The sequence below is a fragment of the Mytilus galloprovincialis genome, chromosome 8 (genome assembly GCF_965363235.1).
Source record: "Mytilus galloprovincialis chromosome 8, xbMytGall1.hap1.1, whole genome shotgun sequence".
Classification (NCBI taxonomy): Eukaryota; Metazoa; Mollusca; class Bivalvia; order Mytilida; family Mytilidae; genus Mytilus; species Mytilus galloprovincialis.
In genome coordinates this window covers 32164512-32191253 of record NC_134845.1, presented here as the reverse complement: position 1 = coordinate 32191253, position 26742 = coordinate 32164512, and the positions used below count along the sequence as shown (strand labels likewise).

The 26742-nt window shown below is 31.3% G+C and overlaps 1 protein-coding gene across 2 annotated transcripts in view; it reads left to right on the top strand.

The window, feature by feature from the left end:
- LOC143085577 (sodium- and chloride-dependent glycine transporter 2-like) overlaps positions 1–26199 on the top strand; it is a 39532-nt gene extending 13333 nt beyond the window's left edge. For both annotated transcript variants that reach the window (XM_076262024.1, XM_076262023.1), the window contains exons 2-14: positions 9014–9194; positions 10454–10585; positions 13273–13546; positions 14724–14856; positions 16269–16403; positions 16843–16946; positions 18232–18356; positions 20560–20672; positions 22521–22652; positions 23123–23222; positions 24465–24565; positions 25210–25377; positions 25770–26199. In XM_076262024.1, the coding sequence (XP_076118139.1) occupies positions 9014–9194; positions 10454–10585; positions 13273–13546; positions 14724–14856; positions 16269–16403; positions 16843–16946; positions 18232–18356; positions 20560–20672; positions 22521–22652; positions 23123–23222; positions 24465–24565; positions 25210–25377; positions 25770–25931 (1860 nt within the window). In that variant the 3' untranslated portion in view covers positions 25932–26199. The remainder of the gene's footprint in view (positions 1–9013; positions 9195–10453; positions 10586–13272; positions 13547–14723; positions 14857–16268; positions 16404–16842; positions 16947–18231; positions 18357–20559; positions 20673–22520; positions 22653–23122; positions 23223–24464; positions 24566–25209; positions 25378–25769) is intronic.
- Positions 26200–26742: the final 543 nt, after the last annotated feature.

Genomic DNA, 26742 nt, shown 5'->3' with positions numbered 1-26742 from the left:
TAATTCAGTCACAGACCCAAGATATCACGGGTGTGTTCTAGTGTGTACTAAGTTTCAAATTGATTGGACTTCAACTTCATCAAAAACTACCTCGACCAAAAACTTTAACCTGAATGGGACAGACAGATGAATGGACGGACGAACGGACGCACAGACTAGAAAACATAATGCCCATAAATGGGGCCTTAAAAGTGAATTTTGGAAATTGCTGGCAAGACAATAGTTTAGTTTGAAAAATCAAAACTGTGATTAAATACATATTTGAAATAATACACGTCTATAACCTACATGACCTATTTGAAATAATACACATATATTAGTTGCAAACTTTCCAGAGGTGCTATCCAGCACTTTGATTTTAACACTGTTATTGATTCCGTATTGCACATATTTTACTTACCCTCTAAGGATCCGTAGGGGGTGAGTAGCGAACCATATAATTACATTTTCCTGCGTTTCAACGAATAGCGGGAAACATTTGTATCAACGATGCGTATGAATTTTTCTAAATTAGTCACGTGAAAATTTTCATGTGCGGGAAAATATTTTCTACCCAACAGTCGTAGTGTCAAGTTTATTTTTTAATTTTACATATTTCAGATATGTAACATTTTTAGTTTTAATTCATGTTTCTGCTCATGATTAGTTGTGTTTTGTTTCGAATAATTATCTATATTCCATTTTTTTTTTATACTGACCAAGTATACCTCTGGAGTCTTCCGAGCAAACGGTTTGGACCAAGTTTCCAACTTTTTGCCACTACATATTTAGTATTTAATGTAGTTTGACCGAGTTAACTAGTTTTGGTTGGTTGTTCCTGGCCGACGGGATCGTCGTCGGACGAAAGAGTCTTTGTTATTATTTGGTATTTAACTTAAATATACAGCATATATCAGCATTCAGTAATCATTTATAATTGTATTGATTTATTTATGTATTTATGCTTATGAATTTTATTTTCAGCTTGTTAAAATCCGGTGTCCTTCAAGCTGTCTTGGTTTTCGTAGGGGTTGAGTAGCGAACCATATAACTAATCTTTACAATCTAACGCTCGGGATATAATTCTAACATAAAACTGTCTAGGACATTATAAATTTGTAACAAATTCATGCAATGAGTTCATGCATGAATTATTTCTTAAAAATTAATTCAAAGCAACTAACAAATCATTACCTATTTATAAGAAGCTATAAAGAATAAATTATACTGTATTATAAATTATAAATATTTAACACAATTATGCTCTTTGAAAATTGAACCAGAGACATTATATGTTATTCAGGTCTCAGACAGGGTATATACTGTGACATTCCCGGCTTAGAGTTTATATCCCCTGAGCCGAAGGCGAAGGGGATACAAGCCCTAAGCCGGGAATGTCACAGTATATACCCTTTCTGAGACCTGAATTACACATATATTACGGATTACCCCTGACTTAATGTTATTTTCCAGTGCAGGTAATTTTGTTGACAACACATATATATTGAAAAACCCAACCTGATATGTTCGGCATACGTGAAGGATTTTCTAATTTGCTGTGAACATAATTTTATCGTGTATGTAATAATTTATAATAACACTTTTAACATCAAATTAAAGTATTAAAAGTGTTAACTGCGTGATTTTGTATCAAAAATGTATTATTGACTGAAGCACGTCATTATTTTCCCTCTGTGAACCTCTGACAGTCTGATAGCTTATGACTACGTCACATAGTAACCGGTGCTATGATGACGTTTTTGAGGTTCCAATTGGGGATAAAAACGTCGTATATACCCCGGCAGTTTCCTGAATATATACTGACATCTCTGTGTTGTTATCCAATCGGAAACCTCGACACATTTGTAATCCGTAATATATACTTATGCAGTGTATATGTTGTGTACAAGATGTAACTTTTTACAAAGTATAACTTGTACAGGGTTTTTTGTACAAGTTATAATTTTTTTGACACATACTTTCTTGCACCAGGTGATACAGTTTTATCTTCTATAATGTACTAGTTTAATGTAAATTCAGATTTATATACGGCAGTTAGTGCTAGTCTCGTTGTCCTCAAACTGGAAATGAGCATACCTGAATGGTTTAAATTCTAATTTTATTTTTCTCCTTATACCATATTTATACCCATAAAAAGTTTTTTTGTGGTCTTATAATGTTTTTTGTATCAATGCTCAGTATTAGACTGTATAACGAAGTTGTGAAAATATGACAGAAATTTTCGAAACAATGCATCATCCATTTGTGTTAAGCCGTTCATAAAACACTGATAACTTGTACAAAAAATCTGTACAAATTATAATTTGTACAACATTACAACTTGTATACTTAAATGTACTATCCACACGAAAGCATAAATCAAAGTAACTACACATTTGTCAAGCATTAAATCTAAAATAGTTAAACATTGCAGCGATGTTTGTTATACATTTTATTTGACATATATATGACACCTCATCAACCTGTTTTAGATATATATAATAGGATTTTTTGTTTATTAGATGTTTTGTTATGTTCCAGAGCTGGATTAATCACTTGTACTTGTATTTGTTTATTTCTGTGTAATAAACTATGTAAGTAAAACATTAGACAATCATTTCTATACCAAGTTGTTTTAAAGTATAAATAGTAACATAAGGGATATTTTCTGAGTGGATAAATTCACCTAAAACATGGTAAGGCAACCTTAATGCTGGTCATTATGGAGTACTGCCCAGTTATCACGAAGCAAATGCGTGACATTTGGCCAAAATTTTAAAGATGAGAGAGAAAAAACAATAGACCAAAGGGAAATGCCACCGAAAAATCTTTAAATTGCAAGCGACTTTAAAGCCTCGCATTAGGTGGTATTAAATAGATATTAATTGAGTGAGGGATTTTTTCGCAGCGTTGAATACCCATTGGTGGCCTTGTGTTGTTTACCGCTATTTGATAGAGTTGTTGTCTCTTTGGCACATTCCCCGTTTCCATTCTTAGCTAATTGTTAATTTGCGTTTTGCCCGAATAAGAAGCCAAGGCTCCGTTTTTATGACCGTACCTTGACCTATAATGGTTTACTTTTATAAGTTGTGACTTGAATGGAGAGTTGTCTCACTGACACTCATACCACATCTTCGTTGTGTTTGTTTTGTTTAGTCAATATACACGATAGTTGACTATCACATATTTCTTGGGCAGTACAAAAGAGCAGTCATCTTAAACTTACAATTTCTGCTTATGAAACTTCAGGAATAATAAACGAAGAGATTTGGTATGACTCCATATGAGACAACAACCGCCACAGATTGAAATAAGTTAAACCATTTTTTAACCTCACAAACAAATTCGAGAGGGTAAGAGTAATAGTCCAATCCGTCTGTCTGTGGATAAATAATGTAAGCGCATCCTCCTGAGCCATTATGTGGATTAAAAAAAAAAAACTTTACCAAACTTTGTACATAGAGGTGCATGAAGGAACACAATTTTTCCAACATTTGAAAATTGATATATAATCAGCAGTGCAGTGCTTTTAATTTATTATACTTCAACCAGAACAAATTTAGATTTTCATGATGAAATGATAATCTTTTCATATATTTAAGACAAGCCATTATATTTCAAGGATTATGGGGTACCTTGTGTAAAATAGTATTTTCGTATATTTGTCTTGAACATACATACAGAAATCATTCACTCAATTGAGTTATTATGATATATTTGTTGAAACAACAACGAAATTAGTCTTTTTGAATTTTGGCATAAGAGACTCCGTATTCGATTTTGACCTTTTTGATAAACGAGTTTACTAATTTATAAAGTACAAATTATTATGCCCCACCTACGATAGTAGACCTACGATAGTAGAGGGGCGTTATGTTTTCTGGTCTGGTCCGTTCGTCCGTCCGTGCGTCCGTTAGCTTCAGGTTAAAGTTTTTGGTCAAGGTAGATTTTGATGAAGTTGTAGTCTAATCAACTTGAAACTTAGTACACATGTTCCCCAGGCTATGATTTTTCTAATTTTAATTCCAAATTAAAGTTTTGACCCCCAATTTCACGGTCCACTGAACATAGAAAATGATAGTGCGAGTGGGGCATCCGTGTACTATGGACACATTCTTGTTTTTGTTTTTTTTATCCGATTTGTTGAATTATCTCTCTACTTTTTCGTGATCTATTTTATACAGCATTACCAATCGTAAATCTTTTCTACTGTCAAAGAGGCTGTGTCATTCAAGGTGTTGTAACATGTTACCAATTGACGCTTTGGCTGTTTCCGTACATAGCCGGCATTTCTCTTTTAATATTTTACAATACAATTGATGTCTTGTTGTAAGAGTACCAAACAGAGCAAGCAACTTGGTAGTGATCTTAATGGATGTTGGAATAATATTCAGGTTCCTCTTTATAAAGCTTAGAGTTCTATTAGTTTTCTTGCATATGTTGTTTAAAATCTATGAGTTTGAATATCCATCTGGTATCTTTCGCCCCTCTTTTGTGTATGTGAACTTCCTATTTAAAGTTAGAACGGATTGTTACTCCCATATATTTTACTGTTGTTACATGTTATAAAAGGGGATTGTGTAATGTGTAATTGAAAGTAAATGAATGTGATTGTTTTCTTTTTTTTTCTATTTTCGGGGATTGAAATAATATTACACTCATCTGGTGGGTATTCAATTTTCCACGTAGCGTACAATTGCAATGAAGCCAATTTGTCAATCTTTTAATACGGCGCAATAAATACAATTTTCAAATGCATGACATTGACTAAAAATACAAACAGTTATTTGCTATATTTAGGAAAACGTCTCGTTGAAAGCTTTTAAACATTTTTTTTTATTAACCAACTTGAAAACCCATAATTAATGCGAAACAGAGCAGTTTCCAAGTAGTTTACACACTAACACCTCATACATGCCTATTATTAATATTTTTATCATCCTATTTCTAAATTAAAAATCTATAGAGCAGAAATTTAATGTTTTTATCAATAGTTTATGCACGATAAACTATTGAATAAATTATGCACTTGCAAAATATAGATTACAAAAATATACGATCATGACAAAACAGACAGAAGTATTGAATACACAAAAATAAATACATATAAATATGTTAATGTATAGTTTTATTGCAAGTGCCACTACTAACGCTGCTTGGTGCACACTCTTTGCAAAATCCTTGATACACAATTGAAAGTAGATTACTAATATATTCTAAATCTACCATCCAAACTTATATTTCGAATTCTTTGCAGGGGCGTAGCTGAGTTGAAATAAAGTGCAAGCATATATCGCCGAGCGGAGCGAGGCGAAAATTTTTTTGGACCATTTTATGATGAAAATGATAAATACCCTATCTGTTTCTTACTATACCATATTTCAAGAAACGATAGTAACATCCTAGTGGGTTTCGTAATTTGGAAACCCGGGAACAGATAAGACACAAAATGACAAGCAAAAACTTTCAACATTGAAAACTAACTACAGATGAAAAACACGGACCCCGAAATAATGTGGCGACCTCCGGTGCTCCGAAGGTAAGCAGGTCCTGCTTCTTGCAAGACACCCGTGGTGTTTCTCACGAGGGTCATTTTAAAATCAAATGAGAGGTTTCTACGACAACGGTAGAAGGTCATTTGTAACACAGATACCCTAGGTGAATCAATAGTCTTTTGGACGAAATGACAATGGGAATACGAAATCGAACGGCTACTTTTAAGTCTTGACTTATAAGTAAGGGAAATAAATCTAAGATGTTTTCAAGGTGATTTTATTGAGCCTGTATAATTAAATGTTAATACTGCATGTAAGACTTAAACTAAAGTATAGACTAGTTAATATCCAAAGTCCATATATCTATTTTTTGCCAAGGCAAATGATCTCAGAACTCTCTCGGTGTCAATATCCATTTCTCTGTGAACATGTATGAGGGCCAACGAAGATAGTCTGTCCTGTACCATGGTTGAACGGAGATAAGTTTTCAGTCGGCGTAATGAACTAAATGACCGTTCGGTAGTAGCTTTTACTTTGGTATTTTCTTTGCAGTAACGTCTTGTGAAAACGATGTACATATTTTTATTTCTACCGGGGTTAAACTTTGTGTCGTGATTGTAGTTGCAAGTACAGACACCGCCAGACACGATAATCCGGAAAGACTAAAGACTATCCGAAATTCAATTTCAGGATTTTTTTTGATTTTTTTTTTTTTTGTGAAAAACATGTGCAAGCAAATGATTTTTTGCGTAAAGGCAGCTACGCGCCTGCTTTGTAATTCTAGGATGTATATTATTTCTGCCTTTTATATATATAAATGCATCTTAATTTCTTATTTAAGGAAACCCTGACTGGTCGTAAAAACAATTTTATTCCCAGTGAAACTAAAATAACAGAGGTTACGATTTTGTCATTGTTAAAGCAAATGAAAAACTATACGTAAGGACGGATAGCCTAAACATATTCTAATAAAATAAAACATACTTTAAAAAATCTAATCTTATTACAATGCAATACTGATAACCCTTAAAATCATTAAGACATATTCTTTTTACTGGCTGCTCCAATGTTACCCCTAACCTTTTCTTTGATTGAAGTATAGGTATATCTTAGAACTGGAGATATTAGACAATTATACTGTTTGTAAACACTAAATAATAACGTGTTCGTACAGTATTGTTATATTGATCTCGCTATTTAATTATTACTTCGCATATGTCCATAACGGGGCTTCGTAGGATACGAACGAAAATGAATTAATCCACAGAAATGTATTGTAAAGTTACCCCTTATATTTAAACTGTTCACCATGTAAATAACATTCTTATTCTTACATAAAGCATGTTGATATATCGTTTACTGAAAACATCATTCATGTTGAGGTAAAGAGGTATGAGATATATTGCCTAGAGAAACCCAAGTTTCACCTGTGTACAATGCATTACTGATCGTTATTGTAATACATTTAATAGTTAAGAAGTATTTCAGTATCTCAGTAATACGCGGTGATTATCTGTGTAATGTTAAATTGTGCATTCGTGATTGAGATCGAGAGAGCAAACGTGGTGATCTATATGATATAAAGGGGTATAAAATGCAAATCTATTTAATGTCAGATTTGGATACTAAAAAAATCAAAACATATTTGAGAGTACTAACCACTCTTATTTAAACAAATTTATCTCTGAAATTGACATAATCAAGATGCTTGATTTTTAAGTTGACAACGTTTCTGTTGCTATTGGAGGATTTGATTTTTCATCAAACAATCAGCATTCCAATGAGAACCAACTGTGATTCTCTTCTTGCCGACTTGTTCCTTTTATTCATGAAATGCAGACGTCATACAGGAACTTTTAAGGAAGAACGAAAAGAAGTTAGCAGTATCCTTTAACTCCACTCTCCGCTAAACAAGATTTATTCTCCCACTAAATAATCAAACTTTGGTGACTACACTGTATGTTGAACGCATCTATCCCATCGAACTTAAGATAAAGGATATAACAGATACCTCATATCTTGTCTTCCATCTAGAGAGAGGGTCTAATGAAAACAAAACTTAAATACAAAGAGTAGATTTCAGCTTCCCAAATGTAAACTTTTAATTTCTATGTAGCAACATTCCAGCAGCACCTGCATACGGAGATATGTCAGTGCTTGTGTTTCCTATCATTCTATTCTTGATATATGGTTCCTGCTCAAAACGAAGATACTTAAACCCAAGAGTTCCAAGTTCTGGAATATCTGTTTTACAGATAAAGACGGATATGTTCCAATTGTTCATTTTCCGAATGTGACCTACCGAATTATACTTTTCACTGGATTTGTACACAAATTAGAGCAGGATATGCTTAACCTTCCGGGGCACCTGAAATAACCCCCAGTTTGTGTTTAGATTCGTGTTGCACATTTTCTAGTTTTCTATGTATTGTTTTGTGTACTGTCGTTACTTTGTCTGTTTGTCTATATATGTTTTTTTGCCATGTCAGTTTTTTTTCGACCTATGAGTTTGAATGTCCCTTTGGTATAATTATGCTCTTTATTGCCTAGGGATATTAAACCTAAGTTTCTATACAATATAAAAAATATCAACGGATATCTTAAGAATAAAATCTTGTCCGTTCGAGTTGATAATACACTGGATGACAAGCAGTCCACCAGCAACAATATCGACCCAATTCAAGTACTGTGGAATCATTTATTTTTGTGTGTACTAATTTTCGTGGACAGAAGAACGCATGTAAATTCGTGGATATTTACTTTCGTGGTTTTGCCGAGATCTGTGTACAAGCCTATGGAAATATTGTCATTCGTTGAACATTTAATTTCGTGGTTAACTGTACTCACGAAATCCACGAAAAATTGGCTATGGTATCCAACGAATAATAATGAATCCACAGTTTATGAAAACACCATTTTATTGACTAAATACGTCATGGCTTGATAAGTTCTTAGGGATTCATTCAGCTTAACAGATTTTATAGAGAATGGTCGATAAATGCGTTCAATAAGTATTCTAGGTATATTGTGTTCCACAAACTTCGCGTTCAGGCATGGTCAATCATCAAAGTTGTTGACAAACAATAAAATAACACAAACATTCTAATTTATATTAATAATTTAAGAAACTCATATCGATACACAATAAATGAATAAAAAAAAAAAAAAAAAAAAAAAAAAAACGATTTAGAGTTATAGTTAGTCAGTACTTCAAATTTAAAAAAAATCTTTTCCTTCCACATATTTTTTTATATCGGGGTTAATTTATTTTCATTTTTTATCTGGGAAACTGCGACACATACTAGACGTGTGAAATGAGATTTTGAATCAAACACTTTCAACTTTATTTATCCAAGTTAAAAAGTATGGTCGAATGGGAACTTTTCGGGGACTGACACGATACCTCGACTTATCCGAGAGTCCTCACAACGAATGTTTTGAAAGTAAGGGGTATTGAGAAGAGCATATGAATAAAGAGCCATAACCTCAGTCGTTCATTTGCAAATTTAAAAAAAAAATTATATTGTGTATTAATTTAGGAAAAGAACGGAAGATTGCAGACGGAAAGCCAGACAGAGAGTCAGACAGAAAGCCAACATGAAGATGATGGTCGTGGCAAATGGAGCGGAAATTTGGATTTTTTATTGTCCTGTGTAGGATATGCCGTCAGCATCACCAATATATGGAGATTTCCTTATTTGTGCTATAAAAATGGTGGAGGTTCGAAATATTCTTTGCATTATTATTGTTTAGTTGTAGGCAGTATAAATCGTTTGAAAATTTACTATTGTCCCAGTTCACTTTGACCGAAAAACAAAAATACACATTTGAAAATCCTGTCACTCATATATTTGATGGATGCTTGGTTATAAAACATTCAATTGTTTACTTACTAGTTCCAAACATGAATACTTGAGCAATCACTTATCTAACGCAGTCTTCAAAATCGTTCGTATGTAACCAATCCTTCATTTAACCTTTTTTTTCGAAGATTTGTCTATGAGATTGTAAACACGATGGCTCCTTTCCCAATTTAACGTCATAAATACATTATCGAAGTGTCTTATTGGATAAGGCATTGTTTCATTTCTAAAACAAATTATCATTTCAAACATTCTGTGAGTTGTTTGTTGTAAAGTGATAAAGATTAATACACAATATTGATTGCTGTACCCTTATTTTTACATTTTTACATATGTATGTTTGCTTTTATCACACATCTTTGTAAATATAATATATAAATTCATGTGACTGGCTTATAAGTGAGATGTTTATCTAGCTATAAAACTAGGTTTAATCCTCCATTTTTTTTACATAAGAAAACGTCTGTATCAAGTCAGGAATACGGCAGTTCTCCATTTGTTTGAGTGTTTGAACTTTTGTTCACACTTTTCAGTACCATGATATTTAATTAGTTATCAACACAAAACTTGCATATCGTTTTGTGGCATTCACCTTTACCACACCGAAAATATTTCATATTCAAATAAAAACCCAGAAAAAAAGAGTCGATTTGAGCAAAGCCGATCACTTACCATTCGTATTTCGTTACTCGTAAATGTTTCCCAAAAATTTATCTCGAACCACAAAAGGCAAGAATAATTTCAGGCAGTTGTCGTACATAAGTTTTCAAAGTATTATTACCTCATGATGCCCTCAGTTTGTATGTGTAACATGGATTCATTTTTCTTATTTGATGTATGACAGTTGAACATCGATATACTCCCGATTTATATACTGGTATACAACTTATGAGCACCTCCTCATATATCAGAATTTTTTTATTTACACTAAAGTAGTGTGTTGTATGACTGAAGTAGTATACTTAACATAGATTAAGGTAACATTCTCTTTGATGTAAAAATAACTGATTAAATATACCATGCTTTTAATTTGCTTTTGTGTGTGTGTGTGTGTGTGTATGTATAGGTATCACAGATTCCTAGGACTTTAATAAATATTGTTATTATTCTTTGCAGGTGCTTTTCTGATACCATACGTAATTTTCCTGGTTATATGTGTTTTACCGTTAATATTCATTGAGTATGCTTTAGGTCAGTTTTCAAGCAGTGGTGTATTAACGGTTTGGAAGATATCGCCACTTTTGAAAGGTAAACACTATTATTAAGAGTATAACCCCCTCCTAATAGGTTTACTCAGTACGATCAACACATTGACTTTTGCACAAATTCACATTGGTTGTAAAGGACATACAATACAGCTTTGATCCCGTATTTAAATTTTGATGAAAATTTGCATGTAGGCTATTTTTAACGTGATTAAATCAAATAATATGTAATAAAAAATATACCTTCGTGTGTTACTTTTTGAGTAAATTGAGGTTCAAATTTTAGATATTTCCTAAAAATACGGATTTGTGGCCGTATTATTCCTTTCAATAGAAATACGTAACGTTTTTGTTTTAAAAGATAAACACGATCTGTTTTTTGTTAAATTATTTGTAATTTATGTGTTATATAAATATTGCATAAATTTGTACATTTTTTTTTACAAATAACTGAAATTAATCAAATGATCATGAATGTAAGAAAACCCCGTCATTGTTTTGCTGTAAATTAATCAAATTTAAATAAAAAATGCACTATTTACGTTTTCACGAAAATTGGTACACATAATCTTCTTACGTAATCAAACCAAATGTCATTTTAAAAAAGTGGGGTCCATGAACTCGTTTTCAAGTTAAATCAGTTTGAATGATACAAATCAGCCGAAAACTGCATCTTTTCCCGATAAGTCACCGTTTGACGTCGCGAAAATAACAATTTACGTTAGCAACGTCATTACCTCCCCTATAACTGTATCGTATGCCCTTAAGTTGTCTAGATATATATCTACTATGAATATGGATCAAAATCATCTGTCTTGAAAAAAATATGCACCATAATCCATATTATTTTTTCTAATCATTCATTATTTTTGTGCATATTCACCTTTATTAAATTTAATTTGATGATCTATATCAGAGGCATAACAATTATATTATTTGTCTCGGTTTATATGTACTGTAACTTTAGGCAGTATATAATTCAATAAAAAAAACTCTGCTATATCCTTGATTTTACCACACATGATTAGACTTTCATTTGTGTAACGGGTATAATAGCTGATTACAAATTACGATTGACTACGAATCCTCCAAGTTTATATTAGTTTGCAGCTTTTAGAAAATGAGTTATTTTTTAAACAAAAAACATCACAGAAGCAGTAGTATACCGCTGTTCAAAACTCATAAATCCATGGACTAATAAGAAAATAGGGGTAACAAACTAAAACTGAGGGAAACGCATTAAATATAAGAGAACAACATTAAAATGTAACACACACACACAGAAACAGACTAAGCATTAGACAAAATCCTTTGAGAATAACAAATATAACATCAAAACCAAATACATGAATTTGGGATAGATAAGTACCGTGACAAGTCTTATAGTAATGTGAATTCACACTCAAAAATAAGAGAAAACAAACGACACAACGGAAACACAACGTTAAAATGTAACACACTCAGAAACGAACTATAATATAACAATGGCCATATTCCTGACTTGGTACAGGACATTTTTAAAATTTTGCTACATAAACTGTAGAAAAAACTACAATACAATATTGACTGCAAGTTCCCGATGGTACCATCAAAATACAACCAGTAGTACGGAGATCATTTGACTAATACATTCAGTTTATGAATTATTTAATCAGGAAAACTTAGATGTATTCTTCTTAAAAACAACTGATCTTTGGGGAATTGTACTTCTGCTTTAAACAATTGACGTTTATTAAATAGTTCATACAAAGCAAAACGTCACGCTGAGAAATTCCGTTTTAACTACATGATGTGAAAACTAATGGTCTTTTTTTTTTCATTTACACAGACTGTGTATAAAAAAACATCTATAAGCTATAATAATTCTGATAAGGTTTCCCTGTTTTGATAATTGGGAGTAACGGTAAGGGATTTGATTGCCAAAAACATGTATATACAAATAAAACGATAAGAAGATATATACCTATCTATTTCTAAATGCATTTCCAAAACATTTCTATAAAATATGTGTCACATCAGATTCAACCTTGAAAAGACTAAAACTTCAAAAAAAGATTATTTTGTTATTATTTTTATTTTTGAGACATCATAACCTTCGATAAATTTGGATTGATTTATTGTTGGGTATAAATAAAGGCAACAATAGTATACCGCTGTTTAATAGCCATAATTTGAATACACAAAAACAAATTTGAGCACATATAAAACCGAAGAAAACACATGAACTGTAAGAGGTCAACAAAACATATGTCAACTTATTTAAAAATAAATCGTGTGTTAAAATAAGTTTTATCCAATATAAATGCAACTTCAGTAGAATTCCTACATATATGCTTAGTTCGCTCACTCGTCGAATTTTAGTTCATTTGGCGACGTTCAATGTAAATTAGATAATATGTATTCAAATAACGTACAACTGGCTAAATAGTACTCTTTTATCAGACGATTTTGACTTTTTTTATTTCTGTAATAATTCTATAGATGTTTAAAAGAATATAAACCGAATTTTCTGTTCTATTATCTCTTGTTTACGTGTGCTGAGTCATGTCATTTAATGAATTACTTTTTTTTAAATGTAAAATCTAAATATCAAATTATACTGGTCTATATGACAACTAAAACTGTGAAAGGCTTTTAATGTTATTAACTTTTCGTCATCTTATGACTGAATAAACATGTCTTTTTATATTTCTGTTCTTAAAGATTACATGTGTTTTATTTGTATTTAAGGTATTGGATACGGCACATTGCTTGCTTCAGCTATATACTGTACGTACGTCAATGTTATTATTTCCTGGGTGCTGTATTTTCTTTACCAATCATTTACGTCAGTGCTTCCATGGAGTCATTGCAACAACGAATGGAATACAATCAATTGCCATGATGTACACAATCACTCATCTGGTATTCAAAATGGAACGGTTTATAATAGCTCATTTGGTATTCAAAATGGCACATTAACTTCAAACGCAACCAAGAAAACTGCCAGTGAGGAATTTTGGACGTAAGAATACAGAATGATTTTTCATAATACTTGACTTAAGTAACCCCTATTAAAATGATAAATAAAATAAATCCCCTTCCAACGGAAGAAAAAAAAAAACTGTTTGGACGTACTAAAATATCTTTTTTTTTTTTAGTTGGCGGTATTTTGCACACAAAAGAACATAAGTTTTCGTCTGGTGGAAATTGAGGTTTGATTTAGACACTGAAAGTATTTTAAACAGAATATTTAAAGAAAAAACCTGTTGAACAAATTATTAGAGGAAATTATATCTAATTCAGTATAACAAACAAATAATGAAAATGATTGAATCTTGAAAGGAATAAGTTGTATGAATGCGATTGTAATTTGAAAATTGTATCCGATTTCATATATTTGGATATGAACTTTTGAAGAAATCAATAATAGTATATGTTTATTTCGACAGTGATTACAAATTTATTTTTTGTTGTAGGTATGATTACTCGTTGATAAGTTTACTTCTAGTAGTGGACAGTTCATATATTTCCTTTTATTATCTTTTTTTACGAAAATCGCGGTGTCTGTTACAATAGAAGGGGAGAATGAAACCTAGTTATGTGTAGGCTAATATTCAGTATTTTAATTACCGATATAATTTCTAAGACCTGTTTATGTTATGGTCTGGGTTAATACCTCTTTACAATATAAATTAATTTATTTTCGTTATATCTATTTGATAAAGAGAGCAAAGAAAGCAAAAAAGAAAAAGAAAACACTACAATTGTCTCATTAGTTGTTCCACAAGAATATTGACAATACTTAAATTATACTTAATTGTAACATGACGGTATCGATTGGATCTATGCCCTTGTCGGAAGGGGGTATTGATAAGGTTTACAAAAAGTTAAACTTATTATCAGCTTTTTGTATGTTTTAATCAACTTTCAAAACAAAAACAAAATAAACAAAAAAAATCTCGGGCAAAATTTAAAACGGAAAGTCCCTAATCAAATGGCAAAATCAAAAGCTCAAACACATCAAACGAATAGATAGCAACTGTCATATTCCTGACTTGTTACCGATATTATCTTATGTTGAAATTGGTTGATTAAACCTGGTTTTATAGCTAGCTAAACCTCTCACTTGTTTGACAGTCGCATATAAATTATGCTTGGTGTAGCAATAAATAATCATATTTCCTTTCAATACATTTCAGACACAAAGTATTAAAGATCACTGATGGTATAGAAAATATTGGAGGAATCAGACTAGAACTTTTAATATGTTTGTTTATCGCATGGCTAATTGTTTTTCTTTGCTTATGTAAAGGTATAAAATCATCTGGCAAGGTGAGTTGTAAATTAAAATTATTATGTTTTAGAATTAGTTGAATGCTTTGAGGAATATAATGATAAGATTGGTTGGATTGAAAAAAATTGTTTTTCCCATTTACAAAATTGATTATTTCACATGTTAAAGAAATCATATGATTGAGTCCATAAGACCTTGTCAAGGACGTTGTATCATTGAAACGAAGTGTGAACGCTTACACAAGCAAGATATCCTTACATTTTCTTATTTACACTCAGTCAAGGTAATGATAATAAAACTTAATGCACCAAATCACATACCGAACAATATTGAACTCGTGTCAAACAACAGTCGCAGCGTTCACTGCACGCCCTGTTGAATTCATATATATGTTGTTCAGTCACTCGTTGAAAGTTTCGATCTTTGGATTCTCAGATTATACAAATGTTATTGATATATCCAATTTTCTATTAATTATTCATATGCAAATATAAAACTCATGTAAAGTGAGTGATAGACTGAAATAACAAAGTAGATAAAGTATGAAAAAATGAGAATTATATAACATCTTAAACTAAAAGTTTACTGCGACCGTTGTTATCTTATATTATTTAAAGTATTTAAATTGGGCCCGCAATAATAAATTGATGAAATAAAAACGAATAGTACATTGGTAATAAGTCACTTTAGGTATTTGAAATTGCATTTTATGATATAGACTAGAATTTTTTTTGCAATGCTTACATTTTGTAGTTGTTGTTTCGACAAATGAATTCTAAAAACATCAATATGAAATAAACTGGTCCGATCATATAAGTGATGCTTTATTTTGATATAGGTCAAATAAAGAGTGCCTATTAATTGTATGCACATGTTTATTGCATTTTCATACTTATATATATTAAGTCTTGCATTTAAAGGGGTCTTGTATTGCATCTTAATTGAACATACAAAGCATATCTTGTTTGGACAAAGGAAGAAGCTATGTGAAGTATGAAAACATTGTGAGAGGCGGTATGATTGCAAATAAGACGATATCATACAAAATAGTTTCACCAGAAGGATATTGAAAAATGAGGTTTACAACAGTTACAACATTTTTTATCAATATAAAGAGCTATGTGATCAAACGGGACCGATTAGAATTTGAAACGGCATAACAGGTCAACTTTTGATGAGAGAGATGGAACCTTAGTTTTTAAATAATTCAATTTATTCAACATAATTTTGCTTGTTTTCATTCTGCATGTTGTGTACAATGTTTTCACACACACAACACACATATTTCGATAACTCAAAAGTAAAATCACAAAAATACTAAACTCTGAGGAAAATCCAAAACGGAAAGTCCCTAATCAAATGACAAAATCAAATGATGAAACAAATGATATTAATAGTTTTTCAAAAAAAATTGATTAAATTATTATTACATTCAAAAATTTTTTTTCAGGTAGTTTATGTAACAGTTACGTTTCCGTATGTTGTATTACTAATTTTTCTGGTACGAGCAGTTACTCTACCGGGAGCTATTGATGGTATCAAATTTATGTTCATTCCAAAGTGGAATAAATTGCTTTCATCACAAGTAAGTTGAAGTTATATAGGTGTTATGCTGTTTTAGACTAATTTCTGGCAAGAATATTTTTTTGCAGTCGAATAATTTGAGCAGATCATTGTCTTGTGTAAAGAAGAATATGTATTTTCTTTTATAATATGACAGTACCATTTTTGATACCTGCTTACCTCCCTTTTCCCGAAGAAATTGTCGTTCCTCTTATGTGGACTTGCCCAAAACATTAATTCACGATGTGTCAAATACTATTCCGACAGAATGAACTTTGCCTTGAGTTGTTTGTTCCTAAAATATTTTTTTTTCTATTAGTACCATGATACATTATTTGTTGAAATATGCATCAATTTAGCCATATATCGTAGCAATATGATTTAAATTACCCTGTTTTTGACAATCTCTCTTCACAATCTATCCATTTGTCATGAAAAATATGTTTTTGTTTGTCATTTAGGTATGGGGTGAGGCTGCTTTACAGATTTTCTTTTCGACAGCTGTTGGATGGGGAGGTTATATTACTTTTGCCAGTTTTAATCGGTTCAATCACAACTTATACAGGTTAGAATATATTACTTTTCAATTCTGAATGACGAATAACAAATATCGGAGAGTCTGTTATATGGAGAAATAATGTTACAAAAAGACGGAACTCCAATGAAAATTTTAAATGGAAAGTTCTTTAACAAATAGCAAAATCAAAAGCTCAAACACAGCAAACGAATACAAAACAATTGTTATATTCCCGATTGGTGCATGCATTTCCTTATGCTAAAATAATGATTAAAGTATAGTATAATACATAGCAAAACCTCTCATTTGTGTAAGGGTCACATACAATTGTTTTATGTTGACGACATTGTGTGAGTCAAAAACGGACATAATAGTGAGAAAAGTAAAAAAATTGGGGTCAACATAGTATCATAATTTTAATCCCTATAAGTAAAAGGAATATATAAAGAAGGAAAAACAAATGGAAAGTAGACATAGTATAGGTAGTGCATATAGGGATATATAGGTAGTGCACATAGGGATATGACAATATAGATAAGGCAAGGTAGTATATTGCTGTTCAAAAATAATTAATCGATTGATAGAAAACAAATCCGGGTTACAAAATAAATCCGAACAAACTAAATAACTTTATAACGACATCTAAGAGAGCATATGTATATGAGCTCTTGTCACATTTATTTTCTTAACATGTCTTGTACCAAGTCAGGAAAATGGCCATTGTTATATTATAGTTCGTTTCTGTTTGTGTTACATTTTATTGATGTGTTTCTGTTGTGTCGTAGTTTTTCTCTTACATTGGTGTTTCTTTCAGTTTTAGTTTGTAACCCGGATTTGTTTTTTTTTCTAAGTCGATTTATGAATTTCGAATAGCGGTATACCAGTGCTGCCTTTATTTGTTCGTTGTGTTTTAACATTAAAAGTTTATTTTTTGAACGAATTCCTTCAATATTACAATGGTAGTACTTGGAATTGAATTTATTTAAAGATACATAGATACATAAATATTTGTTTAATTTAAGTGCTGTTATTCAATTTTATTCATATCTTTTATAATTTTCATCCCCGAAACACTAGTTAGAACATTTAACAAAATAACACGTCTTGGAATAACACTCAGTCGGTACAGGGGCTGGTGGTCACATTTCGATTGGTTATGCAATGACTTCAGATGGAAAGAACTGTCTGCTAGTCTTTGTGTTATCTATTTACATAAGACGTAGCCAGGTGTCATGTTTAAGATCATGATGTAATAAAACCATTTTAACATTTATTCAGCATTTTCAGAGAAATGACATCATATTTTCAAACATAATTAAATTTCATCTTTCAGAGAGGCCATTCTTGTGCCTTTTATAAACGGTGGAACGAGTGTTTTGGCGGGATTTATTGCATTTTGTATTCTAGGATACATGGCAAATGTTAAAGGAATGCAGGTAGCTGAAGTTGTAGATCAAGGTATACACCCATATAAAAATGTGTTTCTAACAAAACGTCGAGTGTGGTGTACTTAAGGATGTTCGCTTGTCAATGTTTTAGGATTTTGTCAGATTTTCGGAATCCTCTGGGTTTATCCATTTGAATGCCCGCTGACCCAATTTTCTTTTGATAAATCTTTTATATGTATAATAATATACCATCTGTTAAAGTCTTACAAAAGCTTTGTTATTTTTTTAATAGTTTTTGAGAAAGGCTGATATCTCGAAAACAAGCACTTTGACCTACATTTGTTTTTGCTTTTTTTGGTTACCTTATCTAACGCCTATCAATATATACTAGTGTTATGAAAGGCTTGTTGTTTTGAAACTGAGTAGCGAACTTCCTTAAATGATGGTTTAGATATTAGAACTGAACGATATCATTTTTGCTTGGGGTGCTCAACGTGAGGTAATTTCCCTTTTCCTGGACACTTCAAATTAACACATCATGACCTTGGCAAATTATCAAGTTTAAGTCAGTGATCAGAGCGATTAATAAAAATCCCACAAATTTGATTCCATGACATAATGATTTTATGAATATCCTAGCTTCTACAAAATCTATCAATTATTTTAGTGCTTTAAGTACCAGTAATTTTGTAGACAAAAAACATTTCGTTTTATAGTGGCTAGGAGATAGTATATTCTTAACAGTATGAACAATTTTGTATATGATAAACAAGAGGTGTAGGCAAATCTCAAAACAAGAATCAAAATTGTTGTTATCTACAGGTAACCATACAATATTTCAAAGGTATGCTGTGCATTATAATTAGGTAAGTCAACCTATCATTAAATTCCAAGCAGAAAAATATCTTTATATTTAAAAAAAAATAATCTGACAAATGTCTCTAGAATCTTATACATGCTTATTTTACTTGTATTGTACAAAATGTCGACAAAAATAATAATTTCAGTGACTCCCACTTTTTACTTTCTTTCTCAAAATGTGTGCACTCTTTGGCTAATGAGTTATTATTTCCATGGTTTCCTGAATTTCTATTGTTATAAAATTGAAATATATACAAACTCCTAGTGTGATATACTTTGTATTGATCGGAAAACTTTGGCAAAACAATAAAACGAAGCGAAGAAACGGATTGTATAACCAGCCCAGAAGTCAGCATTTCTGTGTTAACATGAATTATCATTGATATGGTCATACAAAATATAATAAATAAACTGTTAAGGGGGCACTAGCTACGATATATATATAAAATCTAAAGCATTATTAATGAAAGTAAAATAGTGAAATAATAATTTGCTTTTATCAGCTAAAATGGTTCAATTTTGTCAAATTAAGCTAATAAACATTGATAATGAATTATTCACTTGCAAGTGAATAATTTGACCTCATTAAATCCATATTCATGTGAACTCCAATTTAACCCCGTAGAAAGATATAATAACGCATGTATTTTGTCCGTGTACGGTTATTTAAAGGAAAAGAATGTCAACATTGAAAGTGAAAAAAATGTAAATAATTTGATTGACTGATTCGATCCACAAAAAATCCTTCTTGTAAAGGTCAAAACGACGATAAACATCCAATTTTAATCAACAATACAAAATTTAACAGACCTATAAAAGTCCAATTGCACGAGTTGCTTACTCCATTTATATTTGTGTTTATGTTTACATCGCCTATATGGTCATAGAATGTCAACTCGATAGTGATTAGATGGCGTCTTGGCTAAATTTCACACGAAACGAAGCTATATCTTATTAAGACTATGTCCTGTAAATTGTTTATTTTATACTTTTGATAGTTTGGAAAAATGTTTTACATTGTTATAAATAAAATATGAGAATTTGAGTCAAATCAGTGAACATGAATTTGGCAGCTAGTGTCCCTTAAAATTGAATAAAACTTTGAATTTCCAAAATACTAAGGATTTTCTATTCCATAAATAGATGACCATTTGTGTTTTTGGTAGAAACTTTCGAAATGTTTGGGTTCTTAATGCTCTTCAACTATGTACTTCATTTGGCCCTTTTTACTTTATCTATGATAATTTTACAGTAATCTATTTAAAATAACACAGAGCTAAACCCCTCACCATGAACAGTATATGATGAGAAATTGTTTACTGCGAAGATAACTTACGGTTTTAAGCAGTGTTTTTTCCCAATACGTTTTAGTTATAGATAAGCTTTATTAACTGCTTCTGTCTATTCTAAAGGTCCTGGCCTAGCTTTTGTGGCCTATCCAGAGGCAATATCAACTTTCCCAGTATCACCGTTATGGGCGGTCCTTTTCTTTCTTATGATGCTTACTTTAGGCATTGATACTCAGGTGAGTATAGTAGTATTTGTTCATTTCTTGAAAAGTTTGCTATGCAAGTATAAAAGACATATATAATATTTATTTGTACAATATAATAATAAATACATTGTTTGGCATATCTCTTATTAGCTCACCTGGCCCAAAGGGCCAAGTGAGCTTTTCCCATCACTTTGCGTCCGTCGTCCGTCGTCTTCCGTCGTCGTCCGTCGTCGTTAACTTTTACAAAAATCTTCTCCTCTGAAACTACTAGGCCAAATTAAACCAAACTTAGCCACAATCATCATTGGGGTATCTAGTTTAAAAAATGTGTCCGGTGACCCGGCCAACCAACCAAGATGGCCGCCATGGCTAAAAATAGAACATAGGGGTAAAATGCAGTTTTTGGCTTATAACTCAAAAATTTAGAGCAAATCTGACAGGGTAAAATTGTTTATTAGGTCAAGATCTATCTGCCCTGAAATTTTCAGATGAATCGGACAACCCGTTGTTGGGTTGCTGCCCCTGAAATGGTAATTTTAAGGAAATTTTACTGTTTTTGGTTATTATCTTGAATATTATTATACATAGAGATAAACTGTAAACAGCAATAATGTTCAGCAAAGTAAGATTTACAAATAAGTCAACAGGACCGAAATGGTCTGTTGACCCCTTTAGGAGTTATTGCCCTTTATAGTCAATTTTTAACCATTTTTCGTAAATCTTATATATCTTTTACAAAAATCTTCTCCTCTGAAACTACTTGGCCAAATTAAACCAAACTTGGCCACAATCATCATTGGGGTATCTAGTTTAAAATTGTGTCCGGTGACCCGGCCAACCAACCAAGATGGCCGACATGGCTAAAAATAGAACATAGGGGTGAAATGTAAATTTTGGCTTATAACTCTGAAACCGCAGCCTTTAGAGCAAATCTGACAGGGTAAAATTGTTTATCAAATCAAGATCTATCTGCCCTGAAATTTTCAGAAGAATTTGACAACCCGTTGTTGGGTTGCTGCCCCTGAATTGGTAATTTTAAGGAAATTTTGCTGTTTTTGGTTATTATCTTGAATATTATTATAGATAGAGATAAACTGTAAACATCAATAATGTTAAGCAAAGTAAGATTTACAAATAAGTCAACATGACGGAAATGGTCAATTGACCCCTAAGGAGTTATTGTCCTTTATAGTCAATTTTTAACAATTTTCATAAAATTTGTAAATTTTAACTAACATTTTCCACTGAAACTACTGGGCCAAGTTCATTATAGATAGAGATAATTGTAAGCAGCAAGAATGTTCAGTAAAGTAAGATGTACAAACACATCACCATAACCAAAACACAATTTTGTCATGAATCCACCTGCTTCCTTTGTTTAATATTCACATAGACCAAGGTGAGCGACACAGGCTCTTTAGAGCCTCTAGTTGAATTCAAGTTTGCATTGTCAGTAAAATTAATATCTATTTTGTATTTTATCATTCAGCATGTGAAAGAAAATACATAATTTTGAAATAACGTCATGGAAAAGACGAAGGAGATTATTATGTTTGATAGCTGCATCAGTATTTTGATGAACAATATTTTTTGTTTAATCCTTTTTATGATCTACTAAGGAGCATTATGTTTTTCGGTTTGTGAATCTGTTCGTTTGTCCTTACGTCCGTCTTTCCCGATTCAGGTTAAAATTTTTGTCCAACCAACTTGTAACTTAGTACACATGTTCGCTATGATATTAATTTTCTAATTTTAATGCCAAATAATATCATTCCTCCCAATGTAGGCCGTATTCTGATTGTCAAAGACTTGCATATTTTGTTTTTAAAACTTAAACATTTTTGTGAAAATGTTGTTTAATTGTCTTGTCTATTACAGTTTGGAACAATTGAAACAATGCACAGTGCATTAGTAGACGAATATCCAAAATTATTGCGAAACAGGAAAACTCTTTTCATGACTGCTATATGTTGTGTTGGATTCCTATCAGGCATACCGTATGTAATGAATGTATGTATTTACAATGATAAACAACAACAAATAGCTATTTTTTTTAATATATAACAAAATCTGTCTACTTTCCATAAAATATCAAATGGGGTGAAAATAAACTGACACGCCACGGCAAGTAAAAAAAAAAAAAAAAAACTAGACACAACATAAAAAACTATAGACTGAGCAAGATGAACCGGTGATGATCTCGCTGGGTAGCAAGAGTAAACAGATCCTGCTTCACATATGAAACCCGTCATGTTTTACCTGATCTTTAAAAAATATGTGAACTCGATTAGGTTTTACCAACCAGAACAAGTTAATATTTATATGAAAACATAATTTCAGTCTTTTGATATTGATTTATACTGAATTTGAGCATTGGGAAGTATCAGCTTTTGAACAGCACATAATTACTTTTACCGTTGGACAGAATATCAAGAAACTTTTTGTTTGGTACAGAAGATTTCTATATTTGTATATTCTAGGGCGGAATTTATATTTTACAAACCGTAGACTGGTACGTTGGATTGATTACTCCAATGATAGCTGCAATAATGGAATGTATTTTGATTGGATGGATTTATGGTAATATTAAATACATTTTAGTTATAGTCTGATATATTTTAGAATTCTTTTTATGACGACTTGCATTACATTCTATATATAAAATGTATCTTTTGGATGTCATGTTTCTGTTATTTTAAAAGCTTTTCCTACACATTGGGTGATATTTTTTCTTGTCAATAATGCCGCAATATAAAAGGTGTTTCCTATATATCATTGAGTACATTATTCATCAGTATACAATTCTCATCCCAAGAAACTTCATTATATAATGCATTGTGCATGCAATTTGGTGTAGTATCCATACGGATTTTTGTTTTTATGAAGGACTTGCATAATTATTTTTTTCGATAAAGCTAAAGTTCAACAATCAAATACTTTGTTTTGATCCTAAGAACAAATCTATTATATTATTGACATTTTTCATTTATTCTTGATAAATTAAATTTTATCTTAAAGTTATCATCGATATTCTATTTCGATAAATGAGCACATGACCTTCATGAACTGGTCATTACATGCATGCATTGTAAAATGAAATTTCGAACGTCTGGTGTTTCAATATTACGGCAAACATATTTTATGAGAAGTGAAATACCCGATCATACACCTATAGCTGGCTTTAAGAACACAGTTTTTGTTTAACTTTTAATTGCATTAAGCATTATAACAGAAAACAGTAAAAACACAAAAAAACAGAACTCTGAGGAAAATTCAAAACGGAAAGTTCCTAATCCTATGGCAATATCAAACGATAAAACAAATCAAACTAATGGACAACAACTATCATATTCCTGACTTAGTACATGCATTTTCAAAGCGCTAAACGTCTAACTTGTTTGACAGTAGCATTAAATTCCACACACTGACTCATAAACTGATGGGTCCAAAAGAAAGATCCGGTTGACATTTTATACTTTTGAAACGTTTGGTTACTTGAATTCTTTCTTTACTATCACTCAAAATAAGGCAAAAGAGGCCTAAGGGACATCCAAACTCACAAGTCGAAAATTAGTAATGATCTATCGGAAATGAATTGCTAAAAAGGTATTTCTAAAGACTTTTAAAAAGTCGTTTAATTCAACGTTGATATACTTTATTCTGATTAAACTGCTCTAGATACAAAAGTACACAGAAGAATGAAGATACCTATGTTAAAAAATAATATGAAGGTTATGTTGATGGGAAATAAACAATACTCAGAAATACGTTAAACCTATTGCATCAGTTTACATGTGTTAAAACTATTTTTTTTTTTATTAGGTACTGACCAATTTTATGATGATCTAGAAATGATGACAGGTAGAAGACCCTCTTGTTTATGGGGTATATTTTGGAAATTTATAACACCAACGTCAGTTGTGGCAAGTTTAATTCTTTTGAATGTCGTCTATGCCTCTATATTATTTTTTTAATTGTTTTTCATTGTCTGGATTATAAAAGGCTTTTGTTTGGGTCATATCCTATATCGATGTTTACCATTCATTAGTGCGTGTGCAAATTTATGTGAAACGCGTTTAATTCAAAGTAGATTCAGTTTGAGATCTAACAGAACGACATGCTCTACAAACAAAAGCAGTATATGCAAGCTATCATCAGCTTGTGGCATCAACTTAGCAAACGTTAATTGAAGATAAATGTGATTTGCTAAGGTCAAGACCCAGGGTTGAAGAAAAGAAACAGTCCGACATTTTCTCAGTCCATTTAGTACTTTTACAAGCGTTAACACTTGCTAATCGTATTCTAAAAGACAGGCTATAGATTGCAACTGTCAATTCAAACTCATAAGTTGAAATTAAATTGACAATGCCATGACAAAAAAGAAAAACACCTATAGACAAATAACAGTTAAAAAACACAACATAAAATATATACATGTTAAGCAAAATCATCAAATGTTTAAAACATTCCTGATATTGAGAAAAACCCTTGGCATTATGTCAGTTATATATAAGGTTATCCTTTTAAACTCCGGATACGTTTTGATTCAACAGTGCTTTTATTTTAGTTGATGGTGGTTTTTAATTTGATTCAATTCACACCAGTTTCATATGGCACGTACAAGTATCCATCTTGGGCAGTTGTTGTAGGCTGGATGATTGGATTTGCCTCAGTTATACCGATACCTTTATATATCATCAAAGACTTATGGGCTGCTGAAGGAACACTCCTACAAGTTTGTATATTAAATTATTATTTTATTTTGTTTTATTTAATACAGACTACATAATGGTTTATTATTAAGTAAAGTGTTAAACACTGGAGCAATTATAGGTATCGTTAATTTTTAAAGAAGAAATCAATAAAAAAAAACACGTTCCCTTAAAACACTTGACAAATTGCCTGTACTAAGGTAGGAGTATGACAGTTGTTATCCATTCGTTTGGTATGTTTGAGCTTTTGATTTTGACATTTGATAAGGGACTATCCGGTTTGAATTTTCCTCGGAGTTCAGTATTTTTGTGATTTTACTTTTGAAAGAGATTTTTTTTACTCTCCTAAAATACTACTTACAGCATTTTGCATCAATTTGTAACTATCAAATAATAATATTATCCTATTTTTCAGAGAATTAAAACTCGGCTGACGGCAGGGTCGGACTACGGACCTGCCCTAGCAGTAGATTGTATCAAACCAGCTGAACTTCTGCAGCTGACAACAACTGATCGTTTGGATAATGATACGTCTTATCAGCCGGATGTGTTTAACGAAAAACAAAATATGATTTGAATAACTGTTTGGCCTATAGTAATCATGTGCATTTACCTCTTTTGATTTTTTGGTACCATTTTTAAAAAAAATAAACATTAATCATTTTAACAGATATTAAAAGATGCAGATAACTTATTATTAGAAGACAATTTAAACTGTATCAATTGTTTACAATCCCATATGCAATATGTTGCAAAATTAAACAGATAGTAGGTCGTTCTACAATGTATTGTCATATGGGTCAATATTAAACATTTATACAATAAATTTTATATATTCAACACTTTGTTAAAGAATTGAAAATTATGTTTCAATATTCAATTTTGATATTTAACTTTTAACATTTAACTTAAGGAACCAAAAAACAACATAAGAAAAAAATAAATGTTGTTCCTAATAGACATTGTATTAAAAGTGAATGATATTCATATTACTTTCAGAAAAAAATATCTTATTTTTTTCGCGTAAAAGTATAGACTTTTGGAATATTTATAAACAGTTACAAATTGTGCATTGCAAGTATGAGATTAGATTAGTTATACAACAGGTATTTTCCACTGTTTTGTTCCTGCAGAATTTTTTTTTACCAAGTCAGCAATATGTCGGTTGTTTTCCAGTGTTACCGTTGATGATATAGTTTACCATTTATTACATGTAGTGTCAAATTTTATGGATTTCCCAATTTTGGATATACTCTTGGAGTTTGGTATTGTTGTTAACACATGTTTTACACAACACAAAGCAGAGGTAAAAAAATATACTATGTGACTGTATACTGTAATGGGAAAAAAGACAATATATGATAAAAAAAAAAGATATAAAATTTTCC